General features: G+C 40.0%; 1 protein-coding gene across 1 annotated transcript in view; it reads left to right on the forward strand.

Moving 5' to 3' along the window:
- The window catches only part of LOC133127042 (gamma-aminobutyric acid receptor subunit rho-3), a 45,122-nt gene that overhangs the window by 14,298 nt on the left and 13,307 nt on the right, over positions 1–17,517 (forward strand). The window contains exons 3-6 of the mRNA XM_061239646.1: positions 6,699–6,766; positions 10,640–10,863; positions 11,686–11,768; positions 16,338–16,475. Coding sequence (XP_061095630.1) covers positions 6,699–6,766; positions 10,640–10,863; positions 11,686–11,768; positions 16,338–16,475 — 513 coding nt within the window. The remainder of the gene's footprint in view (positions 1–6,698; positions 6,767–10,639; positions 10,864–11,685; positions 11,769–16,337; positions 16,476–17,517) is intronic.

The raw sequence follows: 17,517 nt of genomic DNA on the forward strand, positions 1-17,517 counted from the left end.
GTGCTCTAGGTCAACATGGGTGTGTGTTTTAAGGTTTAAAACACATCGTTTTATATTAACCAAAACTCCCACTGACTCGTACTAAAGCCCCATGTATGAATGGCAGTTATAAGAGGTTCCAGAAAATCTAATCAAAAATTAGTGTTCCACTGTGGAAAAATGATGAGTATGGAGTGAGGCAAAAGGGTGAGTGTGGAGTATGGAGTGTGGCAGAAAGGCAAGCATAGAGTGTGGCAATTGGGTGAGTATGATACCGGCAATATAACTGCTTTGTCCTACCATACATTTAAATCTCTGTTCACAATTTTGGTTACTGAAATTTTACAAAAACAGTTCAGAATGCATTTCCACAGGCCTTAGTGTCCTTGCTCTAATAAAACGTCAGTGTGTCCTCATAAAGGCTCCTTTTCCGAGTGTATTTTTTGAGAGCCTCGCCTCTTGTTCATAATGTGTTTCTACCACAACTGGCTTTCTTGTTTTTTTCAATTGCATATTAATTTTACATTTATATGCTGTAGTCTATTTTGTACTTCATCCACATCTGTTCCTAATGTGCTTACATTCATTTGTTCCAAGCCTGTGTTCACGGCACATACCATTCCTGCTCCTTGTGTGTTATCAGACAGGGATAGGGACTCTCAACCACTTAGACACCCACCCAAAATCACCCAAGAACACAACGTCAGACCCAACCCACTCATGGCTATGACCTCAAGCCTAGCTCTGCATGGAGCCTGCCCCGATGTGGTCTGTGGTTGAAACCCGAACAGATGTGCTCAGTTTGTGGATGGACGCAGAAATCACAGACATAATATAGGGCCTATGTGTGGCTATGAATCAGGGCTCTGTGAGACTGCTGAGTGACTGCAGTTCTTTTGCTGGAGCTGTATTTGCGATGCTGTATTTGCGTGTGTTGCACACAGGACGTTGTGTTAAGTCATTGTGCTGATGTCAAATGCCAATAACTGGGTCTGGTCAGGACAGTGCATCATGTAGGAAAGAAGGATCCCATTTCCTGCATTAAATGGGATCTTTAAAGCACTGCTAAAGAAATATGCTGTACAAAGCATGAGGATGGATGAGATTTGTGTGCTCTTGTTACAGAGGATTTAATACAGAAATGGAACATTTCTGCTTTAAAACAGTGACCCAAAATATTAAGTGCTTGTAAAGGATTTACTCTCCCTTCTCACACTAAGCCTGCATTTAGGAGCAAAGGCAATTAGGCACAATATTTAAAAATTCCACCTTTGACTTCACTTAAAAAATATGAAGTGAGAGTAATCTGTCTGGTTCTGAAGGTTTTGTAAATGATAAATGACCCTATCACATACTTAAACCATGGCAACAGAGCAGACTGCCAACTCAAAAAGAAAAACCTATTTACTGGAAAGATCCAGGAAGTGTGTTTAAAAGTGAGAGGTACAGTCGGGACCAAAAGTCTGAGGACACAACCAAGAACATACCGGATATAGTGTAACCATGGTTCTCTGAGTGAAGAGACTATCTCTCTACCCTGTTACATGCAGTGCCCTACATAATGTTTGGGACAAAGATCCATTATGTCTTTGGGACACATGGCTCCAGGTGTTTGTAATTACTCACGTGTTTAATTGCCTCCTTAAAGGTACAATAGGTAATATCAGTCTTCTATCAGTTAAGAGAGGAATTGCAGCAACAAACACCCTCAAACCACTACACTGTTTATCCCTCCCCCTTCTCTGTGAATGCACTGACATTGAAACCCCACCCTCCACGCCATTGGCTGTGGCAATTTGAACACATTTTCAGCTAGCCTATACAATGTTTTGGGACAGAGTGTCGGTCCGTCAACTGTATATTTCGGAACCCAAATTTAAGGACTATAAACACAAGCAGATGGTGCCTCAACATGTCAGTGAGCCTTTTTCAATGATAGGAAGGGATTTTTGTGTTAATGTTTTAACACAAAAATCTTACCTATTGTACCTTTAAAATTGCATTATATGATAAGCGTACTTATATAAGCAGATAATCATAAGTGAATTGCAATGAAAATGGAAGTCTTGTCAGCTCATTGAGAGGGGGGGTGCATTTTAAAAAATGTAAATATCTTGGTACATACTGGTGTTCACAATGACGTCTATCTTAACAGATGCTCCAGGACCTGTACAATTTTTCATATTTAACAAGAAATAGAGACCATGTGGTGAAACTTATGTTGGAATAGATCCCATGAATTTTTAAATATGGTGGCTCTTCATTTTTTTTAAATATGAAAAATTCTTCAGGTCCTGGAGCACGTGTTATGATAGACCATGAATGCCAGTACATACCAAGATATTTAAATAACAAAACTATTAAGTGTTCGTAAGACAATTTCCTACAGTTTAAAACATTTCGGCTCTTTAAAAAGCCGAAATTCCATATAGTGTTTTAGGGGCGTCAATTTATGCTAATCACAAATTTTGTGCATTTGCCTTTGATTTATGATTACTTGGTATTCATTAACATACATCATGTGGATACGAAAAAAAGCTGTGTTTACGAGTGTTTCATGAATCTAGAGATCGTTTCTGATCACACATACATTTACACATACAAAATGTTGATAAGTGAGGCCCTGTGTGTGTACACTGTACAGCCAATAGCTGACATCTTGCCTCACCCCGAATAACACAAATTTGTCTTTTTTTTCATTCATGGTACTCTACTGACCTTACGTGCTTCCTTGGGAGTGGCGACAACACTATACTCCAAACTGTTGTCGTGAGCCACGGACCCCTTGCCGAGCTCAGACCTCACGTTCCCACGAGCAGTACCTCACCATGAGGTGTCTCGGGGACAAACTCAAGTACTCCGAACGTTCTGGAGCCCTGGTAAGTTCTACTGAACTTCCAGCCCAGTCTCGAAGTGAAGGGTGTGAGGGTGTGCAAATCTGGTATACGATGTCCTGTATTCAATGTATTCCTCTAAAAGAATCTTTATCACATATGATTATAGTAAGATATACTTTATTATAATCAATCAAAAGAATAGTTATACAGATTACAGGATATATATCATCTTTCAGTTTGCTGATCACATGCAAGTTACATACACCCCTTTAGCTCTTTCTAATTTACCTTTCCACCATGATGTTAAAATTCAAGGTACACGCCTCAAATACCCATTATCCTCTTTGGCCTTTACCTTATCTTATGGCTCCCCCTTCACGGAGATAAAAGCTACTGAACTTCCATTAATACAATGGGTACGAACACCCCTAAAGTCTACTACTTATTTATATCGTATATAGTATCTTACTAAAAAATAAAAGACATAAAAATGAAAGGAAACTTATAACGTTGAGCTTCTATGTACTACTTTTCCTACTTTTACAAGTAATATAGATTATAATTACCACCCATGCCCTAAATATAGCCATCACGTTTTCTGCGGGATTTGATCCCTCCTCCTTGCTGTTGATGAGCTCTTTGAACAGCTGCATTGGTTTGGGAATCTGGGGCAGGATCAGGACCCCGACTTTCGAAAGACGTGACTTCGTACTTCGTACTTCTCCTGCCTGTTGTATGGGATGTCCACTGGTATGTCTTCGAACACGTCGGGGGTTTTGCAGTGCAGCCGCAGCATATGCCTCTCCTCACTGACACTGAGGTTAGGGGGGGAGGCTTCAGGTTCTTGCGTGGGTCCAGCAGGAAGGTGTTCTGTAGCGTGGAGGAACCCCGCATCCCTTCTGTTGGCCTCCAGGTGCAGTTCACGGCTCCAAGCATGTCGTAAAAGCCCTTTAACTCTTTCACCAGCTTTTCTGTATGATGAGGGATGTGCATGAACACCTCTTCGACATCAGTCCCGCTGCCACAACTCTTGGGCTGAGTCCGCACCGCGTACGTCACTCCTCTCTCCATATCCATATCCTGGAGTGGCACGCAGAGGGAGCGCGCCACTCCAGCTTGACTACAGCTGTCCTGCGTTGCTCTCTCTTCAACAGCCCATAGATATCTTCTGAAGAAAAATTCTAAGATGCTATCCTAAGGTCTAAAAGCTTATTCCTTATATATCCTTTTTTTGATCAGAAATGTCCCCAATATACCAAGTGGGAAGACATTTATCTCTTATGCAACTTTTTAATGACCATATTCATCACTTCTGTTTGTCCTACTGTCATTTTCTCATACCTCAAAAGAAATTTCCCCAATACTTTATCTCATGTGCCCCTCCGGTTGGGAGTTTCCACCATCTCAATATACGAGTGGAAAAACACTAGCTCTTATTAAATTTTTCAATGAACCTATTCATCACTGGTATTTGTCTCCCTGTCATAATCTCTCCTTGGACTCTCTCCAAACGTTGACTTCATACAAGCCAGAAGTTAGTGCCCTCCACCATCTCAACACACTCTTCAGGTGCCCCTCTCCGCGGCGCCTTAAGGGATCTACAAAGGACATCCAGCCAATAGCTGAGTGTAAATCATCCCCAGACTCCTCTACAGTCAGTCCTTTGAATCTATCCAATAAATTATCAGATTATAATCAGGAAGGCCCTTAAAGCCTCTTAATATTCTTTCGGTATTGACATCCCTTCCGTTTTCCTTATCTTTTTGCTTTAGCCAGGCATTGTGCTCCTCCCCTGTAGGGTTGGGGTATTCCCTGACTGCTCGCTCAGCATGTTGAATCTCCTCCAAGGTTATGCTGGAACTCATTCTATGCATGGCCTGAGTCAGAACTTTAACCTTGCTCCTTAAAACCCTAAATCTAAGTCCCCCGACTTCAGACTCCTCTACTGACAAGTATGGCTGCTCATTATCTCTGAACCACATATTTTTCCTCTTACGGGCGTGCTTACTACCACCTCGATGGCGTGTGCGAGGGGTTAACAATGCATTCCTTCCTAACCCATCCCCCGTCAATCTCTCATCAAGGGGGCCTAGGGCCGGGTCCTCGACACTGTCATAATTGTGCATTTTTGCTAGATCACTGTTTGGCTGCGCTGATACCTATGTCACAATATGCAATAAAATCGAAGTGGCATTTATCATTTGTAATAAGACTATATTCATGTACCTGTGACTATGTGATATCCTTGTTATATACAGTGCAGTCCATAAGTATTTGACAGTGACACATGTTTTTGTTGTTTTGGCTCTGTACTAGAACATCAAATTTGAAATAAAACAATGACTATGAAGTTAAAGGGCAACTTTAATTGGAGGGTGTTTACATCCAAATGAACAGTGAACAGTGTGGGAATTGAATTGTAGCTGTTTTATACATAGTCCCTTCAATGTATATAGGAGATCAAATGTAATTGGACAATTGGCTGCTCAAATGTTTCTTTGACAGGAGTTTCATCATTTGTTCATGCATAAAACAGTTGATTCTTGGAGTGCCATCCGCATTTGGAATCTGCTGCTGCATGTCTCTCAACATGAGGACCAAAGAATTGTCAATGCCAGTAAAGCAGACCGTCATTAGGCTGAATAATGAAAATAACCATAAGAAATTTGGTGTCAGCTTTTTGATACATTGTTAAGAAGCAAGAATGCACTGGTGAGCTCAGCAAAGGCCCCGTGTTGTGGATGAGAGAAGAATCCTTGGAATGGTGCAAAAGAATCTCTTTGTCACTATTCAACAGCTGAAGAACACTCTCAAGGAAGTTGGCTTACATGTGTCAAAGGCGAATATCAAGAGATGTTTATGCCAGCCTAACTTCAGAGGGTTCACCCAAGATGCAAACCCCTGGCAAGCCTCAAGAATGGAATGGCCTTGTTACAGTTTTCAAAAAATACATTTAAAAAACCTGTAGAGTTCTGAAACAAAGTGTTAACGGTCAGATGAGATGAAGATCAGCCTGTACCTGAGTGATGGAAAGAGGAATGTGTAGAGGAAAAAGGAACAGCTCATGATCCAAAGCATACCACCTCATCTGTCAAACATGGTGGATGTAGTGTTATGGTTTGGGCATGTATAGCTGCCACTGGAACTGGCTCACATGCGTTCAATGATGATGTCACTGCTGACGGCAGCAGGATGAATGCTGAAGTATACAGAAACAGCTGGTCCAAGCAAATGAATCAAAACTGATTCAAAAACAAAAAGTGGAATGTTCTTGAAGTCAGTCACCGGACTTCAATCGAATTGAGCATGCATTTCACGCTGAAAACCAGACTGAAGGCACATATCCCCTGAAAAAGCAGGAGCTGAAGACCTGGTAGACTATCACCAGGGAAGATACCCTGCATCTGGTATTGTCTATGGGTCGTAAACTATGGGCAGTTATTGATTGCCAAGCCTTTGCATCAAAATATTGACTATGATGACTTTATTTAAATAATTTTTGGTATACAGAGGGATATTATTCAAAAACCATAATGGATATAAAGACTCTCAAATTAAGCTGAAAGTCTGCATTTTAACCACATAGTGCTTTATTTCAACTGTTTGTTGAAAGAGCTTAACATGATAAAAAATGTGTCACTGTACAAATAGTTACAGACTGCACTGCATGTAATATATTCGGTGCCTGATGCCTCCATCAATTATAGATGTTTTGACACTCTTATCTACATTTTTTTCAGACTTGGTGTTTATTTCGTTTTGCAATTTGCACTCACATTATGGTAAAAGGGAGCATTATTCACATGATAGAGGTGGAGACATGATCGAGGTCACATGATGATTGTGATGTGATGTTACAATGTCCTTCCTCTTCCACTTCAGGCACTGCCATTCCCGTGGGTATCGATGTGCAGGTTGAGAGCATCGACAGCATCTCAGAGGTCAACATGGTAGGAACAATTTTATGAAACTCAACTCTTTCAATTTTATTGAAACTCACTATTCCCAGACAGCAAGTGTCCAAACTGCCAAAAAGGAAAGTATAGTATAGAGTGTGTCTTCAATTAAAATGTATGCATTCTGTCAGACATACAGTTCAGTCTGTAAGTATTTGGACAGTGGTACAATTCCTGTTTTTTTTGGCTCAGTACACCAGGAAATTGGATTTGAAATGAAACAAGGAATATGAGGTTAAATGAATACACCAATATTTTGGGAAATATACCTTTTACAACTTACCCAGAATTGATGGTTTTTTTTTACTATAACCACTGAACACACATACAGTTCTCTCCAAAAGTATTGGAGCAGCAAGGCCAATTCCTTTGTTTTTGCAATACTCTAAATACATTTGGGGTTGAGATAAAAAAATGAACATGAGACAATAGTTCAGAATTTCAGCTTTTATTTCCTGGAATTTACACCTAGATGTAAATTCCAGGCACTCAAATGGGGCAATACATTTTTGGATGAGCAAAAGTATTGCAAAAGAGAGTATTTAAGTAAATGAAAGTAAATAATACTTAACATTTGGTAGCATATCCCTTGCTTGCAATAACTTCATCAAACCTGCAACCCCATTGATATCACCAACCTGCTGCATTCTTCTTTTTTGCTGCTTGGGGAGTTTTTCCCTTCAATCTCCTCTTCAGGAGGTGAAATCCATGCTCAATTGGGTTAAGGTCTGGTGATTGACTTCGTCAGTCTAAAACCTTCCAGTTTCCCCCCCTTTGTTGTGTTGGCAGTGTGTTTTGGGCCATTGTCTAGCTGCATGATGAAGTTCCTCACAATTAGTTTGGACACAGGTAGAAGGTTTAGTTGGCAGACAGAAGGTGTTTGTGGACTTCTGAATTAATCCTGCTGCTACCACCATGAGTTACATCATCAATAAAGATTAGTGAACCCACTCCAGAAACAGCCATGCAAGCCCAAGCCATGACACTTCCTCCACCGTGCTTCACAGATGGGCTTTTATGTTTTGGATCATGAGCAGATCCCTTCTTTCTCCACATTTTGGCCTTTCCATCACTTTGGTTGAGGTTAATCTTGGTCTCATCAGTCCACACAACTTTGTTCCAGAACTTTTGTGTCTCATCTCTACATTTCTCTGCAAATCGTAATCTGGCCTTCTGATTCTTCCTACTGATGAGTGGTTTGCATCTTGTGGTATAGTCCCTATATTACTGCTCTCTAAGCAAGAACAGTTCTAAAGGGGTGGCCAGGGTGGCCGGTGCCACCCCTAAAATCTGATTGGGCACCCCCGTGCCACCCCGCAAATAGTCAGTCTGGTATAACGTTACCAAGATAGTGTTTTTACCAAGACATCATCTTTCCCGTTTTACTGCTTTCCAAATGTGCATTAAAAGGGCACTTGTCAGAAGCACCAATCTGATTCACACATTATTGGCTGTTTTGTCAATCTGTTTTTACGAAGACTCTTTTCTGCTCGCAAGACTGCCAAATGTGTGGTAAAAAGCCAGAATCGCCAAGACATGACAGTTTGCAAGCTTGTCTGGTGCAGTTTGTAAGCCTCTAAACTTTATTTTGTTCACCAGCTCCGATGCATGTTTTACTTATCCAGTCATTTCATATTATTCTTCTCAGATTGTAACAAGCCTGTAAATATTGTAAAATATTGTAAAAATTGTATTGTAAATACCATGGCAGGGAACTTTTGTTAGCAAGCTCAGAGAAGGATCTTGATGACAAAAGAGGCGATAGCCTGTACATTAGGTTATCTGTAGCCTATAGCCTATTCTTGTTTAGTCTTAGTAGACTAGAAATGCTTAGTAGACTTTGCACGTGAAACAATAAAAAAAACAAATAACCCCCAAAAAAAAATGTTGTGCGCGCAAGATATGGAGATATGGTGGCTACCCCCAGACAACCCTTGGACCCCCCTTGGCTACCCCAGTAAAATAAATCCTATAACCGCCCCTGTCACTAAGTCTTCTCCGAACGGTTGATTGAGATACCTTCACCCTTGCCCTGTGGAAATTGTTTGTGATGTCACTGACTGATGTTTTGGGTTTTTCATCACAGCCCTCACAATGTTTCTGTCATCAACTGCTGTTGTTTTGGTCGACCTGTTTGATGTCTGTTGCTCAGTAGTCCAGCGGTTTCTTTCTTTTTCAGGACATTCCAAGTTGTTGTACAAGCTATCCCCAATGGCTGTGATTGATTTCCCCTCTTTTCTAAGCTTCTAATTTGCTTGCTTTTCTCCCAAAGACAGCTCTCTGGTCTTCACGTTGGTTTATCTTTTCTAACACAAATGCAGTCTTCACTGGCAAAATCCAAGGCTAAAACCAAGATTAGACAAACTATTTATTGTTTAACCAACAAGAAACACCTGTAATTCACATGTTATATACACTTTTTACACCTACCTATTCATGCGATTATTGAATCAGCCAATTGTGTGGCAGCAGTGCAATGCATACAATCATGTAGATATGGGTCAGAAGCTTCCATTAATATTCAACCTTCAGAATGGGGAAAAATGACTTTGACCGTGGAATGATTGTTAGTGGCAGACAGGGTGGTTTGAGTATCTCAGAAACTGCTGATCTCCTGGGTTTTTCATACACACTAGTCTCTAGAGTTGCAAAGAATGGTGCAAAAAACAAAGAAAATCCAGTGAGCAGCAGTTCTGCAGACAGAAACATCTTGTTAATGAGAGACGTCAGAGGAGAATGGTCAAAGCTGACAGGAAGGTTACAGTAACACAAATAACCACACATTACAACAGTGGTATGCAGAAGAGCATCTCCAAACACACAAAGCATCATAACTTTAAGTGTATATGCTACAGCAGTAGAAGTAAAAAATAAATACCTCATAAAGTGCTCGGTGAGTGTTGCTGTTCCAATAATTTTAGAGGGGACTGTATATGAATGAGATCACAGCGACATTAGCTCAGGCGGTAAGAGCAGTTGTCTGGCAGTTGGAGGGTTGCCAGTTCGATGGGTGTGTCGAAATGTCCCTAAGCAAGACACCTAACCCCCAAATGCTCCTGACGAGCTGGTTGGTGCCTTGCATGGCAGCCAGTCACAGTCAAAGCCAGTCACCATTGGTGAGTGTGTGTGTGAATGAGAAGCATCAATTGTACAAAGCTATATAAATGTCAACCATTTACCATAGCAATATGCACTCTATAAGGCCAAAGTCACAAGTCATGGGGGACGGATAAGGGCAGTGGTTATCCTCGTGTGACGCACTACAAGGAGAACATTCTCAACCAGTTTAAAATAGGACGATAAATTTAAAATGTTTAAACTAAAGAACGTACACATTTAATACTTTCATTGTGTTTCCTCAATGCCCTCTTGTGCAAATTTCATATAAAAACCTAGAAAGTGTGACCAACCACCATGTACTCCTTTAAGGAGAGAAGCGCACCTTGCTCGCCTAGATCACATGTGAACTGCGGTTCTAGCCCTGTGCGTCAGTTTCATACATAAGATGCATGTTTCTGGGGCAGAAGGTGTCATATGTACGCCCAAAAATTATTGCAAAGGCTTTAGTACATCTGGCCCTATATACTTTAACATGTGATGTTGAAAAAAAGCCACATTTTGAAACATGAAGCATATGTCTTTGTCCAAAACATTATGAAGCATACTGAATGTGTTTATATAGTGGGAGGATATTATTATTTATTTTTTATCAAATGTGCTTCATTGTATGCCTCTCTCTTGTCCTGTAGGATATCACTATTTCTTTGTGTTTGCATGTGTACTGCAGAAGGTCACTATGTGTGTATGTTGTGTAGGATATTACTGTTTGCTTGTCCTGGCATTACCCTGAGACTCTGTGTCATGCAGGACTTCACCATGACCCTATATCTGCGGCATTACTGGAAGGATGAGCGTCTGGCCTTCCCCTCCAGCAACAACAAGAGTCGCACATTTGATGCACGGCTGGTGAAGAAGATCTGGGTGCCCGACGTCTTCTTCGTCCACTCCAAACGCTCCTTCATCCACGACACCACCATGGAGAACATCATGCTCAGGGTGTACCCAGATGGCAACATCTTGTACAGTGTCAGGTATGACCTCCTAACCAGAGAGAACGCTGTCCTGTAATGTTGCCTGACAGCCTTCCATCTCTTTCAGGTGTGGTATAGCATAGTGGCTCCTCTGTTTTGGTTGTCCATTTATTATTTCCCCCCTGCACACTTCCCCTGACAACTGTGAACCCAGAAGTAGTATGAAATTAAATCCCACACAAGTTCTGTGTTAAAGGGAACCTGCACTGTAAAGTAAAACATGAGCTCAAAATACACAGAATGGTATTATTTGATTTTTTGTTTCCCATTTTAAAACTGCTTTCTATTTATTCAAAAAGCAGATGCCTTTGTTTACAAACTCAATGATGCAATGCACTTTTAAATAGTTGGCTTTTGGTTTCTGTTAGCAGTATTACATTACATTACATTAGTGGCATTTGCCAGACGCTTTTATCCAGAGTATCCAGAGGTGTGGCTTTAATGGTTGATGATTTGCATTAATGCCAACATTTAATGGGAGGACTGTGTCTAGGAAGATGTTGCTAATGCCTTTTTCCATTGAAGGTTCCCGTTATATATGCAGACACAATATTTAACACCTATCAATATTTGAAAATAAATGTATACGTATTAAAGGTATACATATTGAAATGTATAGATATTGAAATATATTTGTTCAGCTGAGTATGAGAATGCCCTGGATTCCACAGAGTGGGTTATGCTGAAATAAGGCCTGAAGAGAGTAGAGAGGATACCATACCTGTGCAGGTCACCTGGGTGAAAGAGAGGGAGATGTTTATGTGAATGTGTTTTAATATCTACAGTATGTGTGTGACTCAGCTGTGGCGCCTTGTCTTGTAGGGTCACAGTCACTGCTCTGTGCTCCATGGATTTCAGCAGATTTCCTCTAGACACACAGAACTGCTCTCTGGAGCTGGAGAGCTGTGAGTATGGGTCGGTGTCCAACACATACACCTTTCCTCCATCCAAACACACAGAGCCATCCTTAATACAAAGATATCCAGACTCTGATGATGTTGATAGGTCACAGACATCAGGAAGTCATGGAATGCAAAGCATATGCAACAAAATACAAAACATGACTACTTTAATTTACATAACATCGCTGTGTCCCCAACATTATGGCGCCCTGAAACGGGGGGGCAATGTATAAACACTGCTGTAATTTCTACATGGAAACCAAAATGTATAAAATTTGTAATCAGATCAGACTAAAATCTGACAATGTTCACTTTAACCAGATGCAATTTTGTATCGTATATCTATAATTGTGGAGGACAGAGGCAAATAAATTAATTAATGGGTCGTCCCAAACATGGAGGGCACTGCATGTGCACATGCTGTATCCAAAGGCTTCATATGTGCCAACTAAAGCTGTTTGCACACTACACTTATCAAAAAAAGCTCTGTACACACAGATGCTATGCCTTTATACACTCCTGGCACGCCGAAGAGGGAGAGGTGCTACTGCTCAGGGTGTCAGTCAAGAGTGAGCAGCTCATTGTCAATTTGTTGTAGCTTATTGCAATTTTCCAGTCAAAAAATCCCATAATTCACCTTTTTGCCATCCACCTGCTCAAGTTTTAATGGATAGTATGCTGTTCAGTTTGTCTTACGTAGCTAAATCCCACAAACATGAAAATACATTGGTTACATTGTATTTGTTTTCAGTTTTTTTCATCTTTATCATTTTAATTTCTGTATTGAATTGTTTCTCATTTTAGACTGTGGTCACTCAGGTACAGGATTTTGTTATTTTTCTTACACCCATTTGTAATGAGAAGAATGGCATATTACAACATTTTGATATGTGACAGTAGTTAAAATGATAGGTAAAGTAGCGCCAGCACCATTTACGGATAAACTGCATTTGTAAATTCTGTTTGATGATTTATCCAATATTTAGCAACAATTTCTCTCTCTTTTGGCATATGTAATAAATGTAATGTCAAAGTGCTGTATATGTGAAGATATAACTACTGTTTATTTTAAACGAGCAATGATCATTACATCTACCATGATGTAGTTACCTCAAACTTCAATGAGCAGTCTTATCTTGCTGTTAAGAGAACTAAACTGCACAGTGTTTCCAATTTATGCCAGTACAGTATATGCAAGCTGCATTTTGTGCATTAGTTATCTCCTAGCATATCTTCTTTGCTAATATCATCCAAATGTCAAAGAGACCGATAAACAACAAGACATGTTGTTATTATTGTCGATAGTTAGGGGAGACCGGAGATGGTTGTCACACTTTTTTTACTCACTTGTGACTCACTCAATTTCAGTGCGTCATATAACAGTCATTTCAACGCACCATTTAAGTCTCAGGTAATAGTATGAGAACTTTTTATCTTCTTGCAATAATATGAGAAAAAGTTTGAAACTCACAAAGACAACCTGTCACTTTGTGACAAGGTTGGTTGTCACACAATATAAATATTGTAGTCACTTAATAAGTTTTACATTTGAAGAAATTTGAAATATCAATTACATAAAATGTTTATTTAGAACACACTGACACACACTTTAAAGAAAAATATGCCCGGATGTGTGTTTTTTCACCAACCTTGCATAGCAACATTTTTTCAACAAGGTAAGGTGAAGGTAAACGTGACAACCATCCCCAGTGCATTCTTGCTAGAATTGTAGCTAGTGACCACATGTTGAAGCCAATGAAAGAAAAACCTATATAAATGATAGCCCTCCCTTCACTATTTTCAATGTTGATAATTGTTTGAAGATGAATTAATAGCATAGAAGCATAGAAGAAAAACGTCATTTGAGTTGAAATTTTACTTTTTGACATGAAGAATATAACCCCCCCCAAACTGCAATGATGTGTGGCTTATTCATGACATGACCATTTAGATTAACTCTGACCGCACTCTTTTTGATACCAAAATCTTTGAACAACACCTTCTAGGGAGTGTGATATAAGCAGTGACAATCATCTCGGGTCTCCCCTAGCCTAAAAATCTAGTTCAAGTATTTGAGCCAAGGTCAAGTTCAAATAACCGAGGGGAAAGTCGCATGCGTGTGCAAACCCGAAACCCCCGTTTTCCATTTTCCAAGTTTTAGGCAGGTGTGAAAACATGCTGTAAAATAAGAATGCTTTCAAAAATAGAAATGTTAATAGTTTATTTTTATCAATTAACAAAATGCATGAACAGAAGAAGTGAGTGAACAGAAATAAATCTAAATCAAATCAATATTTGGTGTGACCACCCTTTGCCTTCAAAACAGCATCAATTCTTCTAGGTATACTTTCACACAGTTTTTGAAGGAACTCGGCAGGTAGGTTGTTCCAAACATCTTGGTGAACTAGCCACAGTTCTTCTGTGGATTTAGGCAGCCTCAAATGCGTCTCTTCATGTAATCCCAGAGAGACTCGATGATGTTGAGGTCAGGGCTCTGTGGGCTCTATTCCAGGACTCCTTGTTCTTCTTTACGCTGAAGATAGCTCTTAATGACATTGGCTATATGTTTGGGGTTGTTGTCCTGCTGCAGAATACATTTGGGGCCAATCATTTACATTTACATTTTTGTCATTTGGCAGACGCTTTTAATCCGAAAGGATTCCACGTCTCATTCGAGTGGAGTTCAGTCGTGGCTCGGTCGAGGCCACCCACACTGGCTCTGCGTATCTCCTCTTCCGTCCTGAGCCTCGCTCTGCACTCGAGTTTGGCCTTTTGTAGGGTGTTGGTCTCTCTCAAACTCGGCGCAGCTGTGCCTGTTTAATTAGAAGTGGTTAGTGGAGTGCATTCCACACGCGCCCTGGTTGTGCTGGCCTTGGTGCTGATTCTCCCCCTGCCCGGGCTCTCTCCAAGGTGCCGATCCCTTAAATACGATTTAAGGAAATATATGCAATAATTTTCCCCAGCTCCTGGCGCCGGTGCACTGGACGTTCTACTCTAGTGGGGTACCGATCCTCGATTGGGTCACCACAATACTAACACACACAAAAAAATAAACATATATATCATAAAGTCTAGGGTGCCTAAGACTTCTGCACAGTACTGTACCTAGAAGAAGTGATGCGGTTTGAAGGCAAAGGGTGGTCACACCAAATATTGATTTGATTTAGATTGTTCTTCCTTTCACTCACTTTGCATTTTGTTAATTGATAAAAATAAACTATTAACATTTCTATTTTTGAAAGCATTCTTACTTTACAGCATTCTTTCACACCAGCCTTTTTTCAAACTTCTGCACAGAACTGTATATGTCATCAGACTAGTTATTTTTATTTCTTTTATTTTTGAAAAAATTTTTCTTCTTTCGGCAGAATCTCAGAAACCACATCAGAGTTGTCCTTGTACATCAGAGATGTATGTTTCCTTAAGTTGTGTAACTATTTGTTTTGTGACCATTACCAAGATGGCCACCCTACCAGACAAAAACAAGTGTTTGCTGATAACTCAATAACTATATAAGATTGGGACAAACAAAGTATCAACTTGTCCCAAATTACATATTTCTCATAACAACTCCGCTCACCGAGCACTTTATTAGATTTTGACTTATTTTTTAGACTTCGCCTGCTATAGCCTATCCACTTATCACAGTTATGATGCATTGTGTGTTCAGAGATGCTCTTCTGCATACCACTGTTGTATGTGTGGTTATTTGCGTTACTGTCACCTTCCTGTCAGCTTTGACCAGTCTGGCTATTCTCATTTGATGTCTCTCATTAAAAAGGCGTTTCTGTCTGTAGAAGTGCTGCTCACTGGACTATTCTTTGCAAACTCTAGAGACTAGTGTGCGTGAAAATCCCAGGAGGCTTTTTTCTACTTAACAATTGGAATTCATAGTTCAATGTTATTTATTTATTTTGTTTGAGCAACAGTTCATACTGAGTCATTAACTACTGCGAATGGCTTGTAGTCTGTTTTTTCTTCCCTGTTTTAATTTGTTTAGTAAAACTTGAAAAACACGTCAGTATTCCTTAGAATAGCACGTTTAAAGTATTGAGCTACTGGTTTAATGGGGAATTAAAACTAGCCCATAATAAACAAAGGTAATGTTTTATTGAAATTCTCACCGAAGAAAATACATACAAACGGATTTCTCTTATTTATGAGATTAAAAAAAAAAAATCTACGCAAATCTGTACCTGCTGCAAAATAACTTTTGAGAAACTGTTGAGAAAAGCAGGAAAAACTGTTACCATGGGTATTTTACCCATGTGCAAAGGCATTAACTGTATGTCCGAGTTTCTGTTTTACACTCTTAATTTGAAGAAAATTATTTTCTGGGCTCTCTGTAGCAATAGGATGTTGTGATTGGTTAAAGGGAAACAGAGGCTGCCAGTGGTCATCTTTAGAATCCTGTTCCTTCAATGCTGAAAGATGGATGTTGCTGGTAATGAGAAGCGCACTCAGATCGTGTTTGCCTCATGTTGTTCCAAAGGTGTGTTCCTCCCTTTTAGAGATGTGCCACTCATTTTTCTTTGTAGCACTCAACTCCCTTTCTTCTTTCCTCTCTTCAAGATGCATATAATGAGAATGACTTAATGCTGTACTGGAAGAATGGAAACGATTCATTAAGGACTGATGAGATCTTGCTCTCTCAGTTTTTTATTGAAGAATTCAATCCTTCCAATGGGCTAGCCTTCTACAGCAGCACGGGTATGTGTGTGTGGCACATGTATGTCTGGGGATGTGCATGTGTGCATATGCATGCGTGTCTGTGTGAGCCTGTGTGTGTACTTGTATGTCCATGCGTGTATGATGTATATCTGTGTATCAGTGTGTGCACATTGTGTTACATTGTGTGTATGTGTCTGCTTGCATGTGGGGCCCTAGAGGGAGGCCCATGTCCTGTTATGTGCATAATATGGCCCAGTGTGCTGTTGCTTTTGCTACATGGTGCTCCTGAAAGAGTGGGCGGAGACTCTCGGAAGCCCCTCCACCATTTAGTTCCTCGCTTTGGGACAGAAGAGTAAGGCTTCACAAACCCTGAAACAGCAAAATTGCTAAATTGAACCGAAATGTTCAATATAAGAGAACATGCAGTGAGCTCCATCATTTTTGGCATGAAGACATACAGTGGGCTCCAGAATTATTGGCACCCTTAAAAGAAATGAAGAAAAAAGGCTGCATATAATAAACAGCATGGCTAATGATCTATGTTCGAACTTTTATTTACTCTCATGTTTCAGTGTTTTTTATTAAGTAATCTATTTTTTTCTGAAAACCACGGCTGCCAAATTTATTGGCACCCCTAGAAATTTTGTGAAAAAATCTAACAAAAATGGGCAATACAATTTTACTTAAGTTCATCTCAGTCTTGGGAAAAATCCCCTTGTCAACCATTAGTACGAGAAAAACCAAAGAAGTGTCAAATCAGAAGACACAGATGGTAATTGACCATCACAAGTCGTGTGATGGGTAATGGGTAAAATACATAACCGGTTAAACATAATAATAAGTACGGACAATAATAAAAAGGCGTAAAACACATGGAATGGTTTCAAACTTGCCAGGAAGGGGATTCAAATGCACATTTTCCCCATGGACAGATGGTGAGGGAGGCCATAAATAACCCAAAGATCACAGTTTAAGAATTGCAGATATTGGTTGTGTCTTGGGGTCATCAAGTAAAAAAAATAATCCTGTAAATAAGACTCTTTGGAAGGGTGGCACAGAGACAGCCCTTAACAATAAACAA

The sequence above is a fragment of the Conger conger genome, chromosome 4 (genome assembly GCF_963514075.1).
Source record: "Conger conger chromosome 4, fConCon1.1, whole genome shotgun sequence".
NCBI classification, from domain to species: Eukaryota; Metazoa; Chordata; class Actinopteri; order Anguilliformes; family Congridae; genus Conger; species Conger conger.